At 57.8% G+C, this 7,051-nt stretch overlaps 1 protein-coding gene across 5 annotated transcripts in view; it reads right to left on the bottom strand.

The window, feature by feature from the left end:
- Positions 1-565: 565 nt before the first annotated feature.
- Positions 566-7,051, bottom strand: part of UBE2F (ubiquitin conjugating enzyme E2 F (putative)) — a 56,891-nt gene continuing 50,405 nt past the window's right edge. For 4 of the 5 annotated variants that reach the window (XM_011385262.2, XM_011385260.2, XM_023526026.1 and 1 more), the window contains 3 exons: positions 5,359-5,391; positions 2,898-2,960; positions 607-1,295 (listed from right to left, as the gene is read on the bottom strand). In XM_011385262.2, the coding sequence (XP_011383564.1) occupies positions 1,245-1,295; positions 2,898-2,960; positions 5,359-5,391 (147 nt within the window). In that variant the 3' untranslated portion in view covers positions 607-1,244. Of the gene's footprint in view, positions 1,296-2,897; positions 2,961-5,358; positions 5,392-7,051 lie in introns of all 5 variants that reach the window. The other variant, XR_002778234.1, reaches the window with a different exon arrangement.

The raw sequence follows: 7,051 nt of genomic DNA on the forward strand, positions 1-7,051 counted from the left end.
AGATTTTTGACAAAAGACAAGCCGGGCAGCCTGGGCGGATGGCAGACGGGGGAATGCAGAGGTCTGAGGAGGCCGTCGGCTGAACCGGAGAGCGGTAGGCAGGCGGCGCATGAAACAAACCAACACGGACTTTGCACATGATGTCACGGGCTCAGGTGTCTAACGCCGGAGAAGGGCCACGCCTCTCCTCGGTGCCCCTGGCCTGACCCGCGGCTGGGCTGTGTGCTGCTGCTGCTCCGCCCTCCGCAGCCTCGGAATCACGGCAAACGCAGAGGGCCACAGGCACAGTCTCAGCGGCATCAGGCATTGCTCGGCTGCTCCCCGAGGTTCCTCTCCTGTCCGTCAGGACACGAGGGTCTGGCTCTCTGACATACAGCCTTTGCCCACAGGCTCGCGGGCACGTGAACACTGCAGACACCTGCCCCGCCTGGCTGGCTCCAGCCCGGCCCCCTGGGCGGCATGTGAGAACCAGTCTCCCTGCCTTTTATGTTTCAAATCGTCCAGATCTAGCTTCAAAAGGTTCTAACGCTTCCTTGCCCCATCTGGACCTGAAAGCAAGAGCTGATTTTTAAAAGTCAGATTCTCGTTGCACTTGGACAGAATGAATAACGTGTCTTTCACATTTTTTTGTATTTCTCTTCAATAGTTGATTGACCCAATATCTTTCTGTCTGCTCTATACAATGAAAATACAAACTAAATGAGAATAGAAAAAAATAATTAAAGCATTAAATTGTACAAATTACAAATCTGTTCCAAAATATACTTACATTAAATAAAATATGCCTTTCAGTAAGAGATCTACAGTGAATGACTGCGTTCTGGGAAGCTTCGCGACACCTGGGCAGGGCCACCATTCCTGGAAGGAGCTAAGACGGTCTGCATCCGATCACAGTCTGCAGCGGGCTCCTCATTTAGCGGCAGTGGTGCGGGGAGGGAGTGAGCTTTCGGGAAAGGGGAAGAAGCGAGCTCTAGCTTCAATTCTGAGTTCATTACAACTTCTCACGGATCTCAACAGCCTACACAGTACAGTTTCAGAAAAGTAAACATGTGAAGGTACGCAGACAGCCCTTCAGAACGCGGACACGTTTCCTGCTGGATTGCACGGAGCTCCCCGTCCAGCGGCAGTCGTGAAGGGGCTCCCCCTCGGGACCCGGACGACCCAGTGGGACTGAGGGCTCACGAGGACTGTGTGGGTGGCGGGCTCCCGTGGTGTGAGCTGGAGGCCCTGTGGTCTTCCCGCCATCATCTGGCATAATGCTTGATGTAGTCTCCCACTTTGTTCCGGAAGTCCTCCTGTGCGGGGCAGGGAGGGCGAGAGGAGAGGGGCGAGCGGTGAGGCAGAAGGGACACCGTAGGGACAAGCTGCATCCACCTGGGCCGAGGACCCGCCGAGAGCTCGGCTGCCAGCCTCCAGGAGCCAAGGTGGCAGAGCTGGGGCTGCTCTGGTGCCCACCGTGCGAGGCCCTGTGCCTGGAGTGCTGGGGGTGGGGACGTCGACGCAGAGCTCAGAGTGGCAGGGACCCCCAGGCCCGTTGTCTGGCAGATGCAGAGAGAGAGAGGCCCAGAGCGGGCACGGTCCTGACGCGGCCCCGGGAGCCCTGACCTGCCCTGGCCAAAGCGCTCACCGTGTCACTTCCACAGTGCCCAGGGCCCGCAGGCCCGTCAGGCCTAAGGAGCCACGGCCCAAGCTCACTGGACCTGCAGTGACGTCCCCACAGGCACCCCGCCCCCACCCTGCCCTCGGGACCAAAGGCGCCCTTTGCTCTCACTGTCTAGCCCAGGACAAAGCCCGGAGTCCAGACCTCTGCCCAAAGGCACAGAGCAGGGCCCACCGGAAGGTCAGGGGCTCTGCAGCCAGATGGCCTGGGCCCAAATGCTGGGCCCTGCCCCTTGCTGAGTCTTACCACCCAGGTGGCCCCGCCTCCTCAGCAGTAGACCAGGGTGACAAGGGACCCTCTCTCGAGCCGTCAGAACAAGTGCACCTGGGAGGGCCACTCGGGGGCCGCTGCCCCACCCCATAACCCGCTCTAACGCGGGGCCCCAGCTCCCCTCTGAGCACCCTGAGCACCGTCCTGCCTTGGGGCCTTGGCACTGGCTGCTGTCACTCTCTGGAACCCTCTCCTCCGAGAGCCACTGGTCAAGCAGCTCTCCAGTCGCACCCTATCAGAAAGGCCTCCCTGAGCACCCACAAGGAACAGCAACACTCCTCGCCCGCCCCACACTCCCTGGGCCCCGCCCCCTTCCGTTCTCTCTGCTCGTCTCTGCTCTGCCCCTTCCCACGGGAACGTGCGGCCCACAGGGTGGGGGGCTATCTGTCCCCCGATCCCCTGAGCACTGGGCACCTCGCTGGGCACTCGAGTGGCCACCAGTCAAGCTCGGGATAAGTAACGAATACGAAATAAGCAGGAAGTTCCATAACCGTGACCGACAACCGGCATGGGACGCGGGTGGTGTGGGGCACGTCTCAGAGTTCGTGGGGAGGCATCACTGCCAGAGGGATTTCGGGCCCCTCGTACTGCCCCTCATCTCACACGCTAGACGCCGCGTAACACCCGCTCCAGGGCTAAGAGCGCTCCCTCTCACTGCCACTTCCTTTCCTCGATGAGGTGCAGTCCACAGGGGCCGCCACCAACCGCCGCTCTCAGTGTGGCGTTCCTTGTCAGCAACAGTGAGAAGAGGGGCTACAGTATGGAGCCTCCAGGGAAGGTGGGGGCCCGGGAGCACACCTGCGAGGGCTCGACAGCGCGGCGGACACACCGAGGCTCTGCGGGGCGACTGCTTCCAACTGCTTCCAACTGCTTCAAATTCTAGCCCCCGAACGCCCCCTCCCCTCAGACGCCCCGCCCACGAACGCCCCACCCCGTCCTCCCCCTAGACGCCCCGCCGCCAGCGCACCTTGTCCCTCAAGTGATGCTCCGCAGCTTCGATGTTCAGTGGGTCGTCAAAATTCAGAAGATCCTCAAAAAGAGAGAAACTCACAGTAAACAACAGAAAGACTCTGTTCTGCTATGAGTCATTTTATAACCAGCTGGTGAAACCTAATCAGCGAACTGTAGAACGAGAGACCCCGAGTCTTGAGATTCCGCTAAGAACTAAAGTTCGTTTGAGGCAAGACTATCCAACTTGTATTCAAAACGGGCGAACGGCTGAGAGAAGTGGGGGTGACGTTTACATGTAACCGTCCAAAGTGCCCTGAGAACGGAGGCAACAGCCACCCCCCTAATTTCCGACGCTACCTTTGATAACTGGAGAATGAAGAACCAGTCTCATTATGAGCATTTCCAAACTAAGGCCCTTTCTCTCTCCCTTGAACATTAGTTTCCCCGCTTACTTTGTGATGAACGACCTTGCCTTTGTAAGCCGGGGCTTCCACTGCGACCTTAACCGATTTCCCTTCATCTTTTCAGTCACCTCCCAAGCTCTGCACTCACGCCCAGCAGTGAGGACGCGCGAACCGACCGCACGCGGGCAGGGTGAGGGCCAGCAGGCCGATGTCACTGGCCACAGGGGGGGCGCCAGCCCTTTCCACTTAGAGAAGCCCTGGGATGCCCTCCCCGCCCTGAAACCCGGGGGATTTCAGATCAGAGGCCACACATCACCTGGCACCACCTCCTCCTCCCAGAAACCCGGGTGTTAAGAGCCGTCTTTTTAATGAGCCGTGGCTTTCCGAAGCCACAGACGGGTCATCGTAAAGATGACCCTGTCTCTCTTCAGGAGAAACGCTAAACTTGGAGACTGTAGCCCTGACTTCAAATAAACATGGGCGTGATCAACGTTACAAACATAACGGAAGTCCTCAATCTCTATGATTGTCTGAAAATAAATTAGACTCCAAGTCCCAGAAATAGGCCAAAACAGAAAGTACAGTACACGAGACATGCAGTGTATGTGAAGACCACACCGGACACACACGATTCCTTATTCCCTTAGCCACACGTCTGACCCAAAATGAACATATGGGTTGGAATAACCATTCCAGACTTAATTAGCAATTTTGACGGGCTGTAGAATTTGGAAGGTTGGGAGCACTTGGAGAGATAAAGACTGTTATCAGATTTCTTAAAAAAAAAACTCCAAGGAGCCGAGGCTTATTTCCTTCCATGAACTCCCCCTGGGGTGAGTTGTCAGTCAAAACCATTTCTGGTTCAGGGCCAGGGAACCTGGGGAAGCAGTGGGAAAGGTTCTGCTGTGGTGGCAGATGCCACGACACGTGGGCCCCAGGAAGGGCCCGAGGTGCCCCTGTGCTCTTCGGCCCCCTCGACCAACGCCGGGGACACGAAGGCTCATCGTTGCCACGAGAACGTCTGGCAGGAAGTCATGCTCAGGCCTTGCCACTCCAGAGGGACACTTCGCTCTAACGAGAAAGCCCAAAACAGAAACTGTCCCCAATGGCTTGGTGCCGAGGTACGACTTCCTGTGGAGATCAGGGGACGTCCTGAAATCAGGAAGTCTCAGTGTGTTGCTTGTGTTACAGTGGCCATCAGATGACAAAGTAGAGGGAAGTAGGGACTTGGAGTCTGATTTTGAGACTGCCGTTTTTTTAATCTTGCTGAGGACAAGAACGAGAGCTCTGTGGCAGAGCAGCCCCACCCCAGGGTGACTGAGCTGTGCAGGTCCATCTGCTGCCGGCCAGGAAGTACCCTCCAACAGACTGGCATCTTGGGGGCTGTCCACGATGGCCTCGTTTTCATGGAGGGACCTTAGGTTCTCTGACAGCAGCAAAACTTTTTCCCCCAAAGACAGATCCTTGGAGTTTCTTTTAAAGCTCTTTTACGATCAAAAGGTCAAAATTCAAAGGAATAACAACATTACATAAAATGCGAGTAGCAGCTCGCAGCTGTGCGCTCAAGCTCCTCGCCACGCCCCTTCTTGCCCTCCAGCCCTCGCCTGCAATGAGCCGTTTCCGAGGACAGTGATCGTCCAGGCAGCTTGTCACTGACACACCACCTCTATGGTTCTGGTTCGTGAAAAGCCTAGAGTTTGGGGACCACACGGTCCTTCCCCAAACCAAGACACGTGGGAGTGGAGAGGGGGCCGGGCCAGCGCCTGCCAGCCACGGGAGTGGGAAGGGGACGAGAGCGACGGAACCCGCCTCGTGCCCAAGAGGCGGAGGCGGCCGCTCCAGGACCGGAGTGGGGACGCTCTGCCCGTGGCCCTGCCTTCCCCGGGATGTCGCTCAAAAGCCGCTGGTTCCCACCTCACCAGTCCTGACTCATCAAAACACAACAGAAAAGAGGGGTCAGGATGGACGGGTGCCGCTTCTAACCCGTGTCGTCCCTGACGTGATGTTTAAGACAAGCAGGCAGGGAATCGAAAAAAATCAAGAAACACTTGGGATTCTGGTCAATATACTTACAGTAAACAAAGAGTTTAATCCCCAAACAACATCCTGAAATGAAGAAGAAAGAAGACAGTTTCAGGCTCCTGTGCACGTAAGTCTTTTAATCTATGCCCGAGAAGCATGTACTGAAGCGTGGTGACATCTCCCTGCAGCAAACTGAGCTCCCCCGAGACAGAAAACTAGAGCCTTCCCTTCTCCGGGCTGAGTCTGTGAGAGCAGACGTGGGCCTCTCGCCGAGGGCCGGGCCCGACGGGCCCACGGGCGGCATCTGCTCAGAACCCGAACTTACCTGTCACTGCCCAACATGGTTCGGACTTCTGAAGTCACCCTGACAACAGAGTCTGCCGCCCTGGGGGTCACAAATACGCTAGTCCCCCGTCCCACTGAGTCTTCATCATTCTGCTCTAGCTCCTTTGAAAATCACGGGAGACTGACCTTGTTTAAAATTCGAAGATCAGAAATTCCCATTAAAACAAAACCGAACACCAGTGTTCTCTGGACTGACCGGCGACCACTGTGCGACCCGATCGCAGATTCTCTCCTGGCCCCCCCTCCATCGGCCCACGAGCTTGTCCTCCTGAGGGCTGTGCTCACTCCGACACTGCGGCACGTGGCAATTTTAATTGCCCCTTGTTCTCTCATCCATCCGTCCCTCTGTCCGTCCATCCTTCTGGTGTGAGCCAGGCCTGGGGCCAGGCCTGGGTTCCCAGAGGACTCACCAGGGAGGAGGATGTGGGGCACTGCCAGGAACAAAGACGGCAGTCGGGGTCACCTTCCAGGTAGAGAGACTGCCTGTACAGGAGCTAAGTCCCAAGAGGGCAGGACGCGTCCAGAGCGTGGCGAGAGGACTGGCCAGGCTGCCCATGGCCAGAGCCCACACCTTGTGAGGAGACACAGTCACGACTGCACTAAGCCTGCAGTGTCCTCTGACTCTGCGACGGGGCCCAACCTCCCTCCCTGCGTTCCGGCCCCAGAGTGCCTACTTGGCGACGGCCAACACCTGACTGTGCTTTCTGGCCACAAGGAGGGGTCCACCCCCAGTGTGCACTGTCTCCCAGGAGGTGTGGTCATGTGCAGAGCTGGGCCTGGCTCCCACCCTGCTGGGCCACTTCACCCTCAGAGTCCTCTGAGAGCTGGGGAGCGGGAAGAGGGGTGGTCTCTGAGGGCGAACCAGTAAGAAGGGGGCGGTCTCTGAGGGCGAACCAGTAAGAAGGGGGCGGTCTCTGAGGGCGAACCAGTCCATCAGCACATGGCCGCTGAGCCGGGTTTCTGCACAAGCTGTGTGGAAGGCAGGGCCTAGACCGCTAGCCCGCGAGGGGCGGTGGGGAAAGGAGCCTGGCACGCGTGGGCAGGGCAGGGCCCCAGCCCGTCCAGGCCTGCTCCGGCTCACCCTTGTGTCCAAGGGACAGTGGCGAGTAGCATCTCTGTGACCAGCCGCTGCTGGCTTTTTGAGCATCTGGCACACACTTAGACTTAGAAGTGGTTTCAGTGAGGACAACTTTGATCCTCCACACGTGACTGAGCCAAAGCTGACGTGTGTGGAAAACTCTTACCCTTGGGGGGAGGTGGCGGGAGAGGGGGGACGGCATGAGCGACGTGCCCGCCAGTTCTCAGAGCCTCCAAACAGGCCAGTTTGCCACCTGCAACCCTCTCAGGTGGCCCGCTAAGACCAGGGCCTCAGGGGGCCTGGTCCATGTAACTGTGCCGC

Source organism: Pteropus vampyrus, unplaced genomic scaffold (assembly GCF_000151845.1).
Source record: "Pteropus vampyrus isolate Shadow unplaced genomic scaffold, Pvam_2.0 Scaffold678, whole genome shotgun sequence".
NCBI classification, from domain to species: Eukaryota; Metazoa; Chordata; class Mammalia; order Chiroptera; family Pteropodidae; genus Pteropus; species Pteropus vampyrus.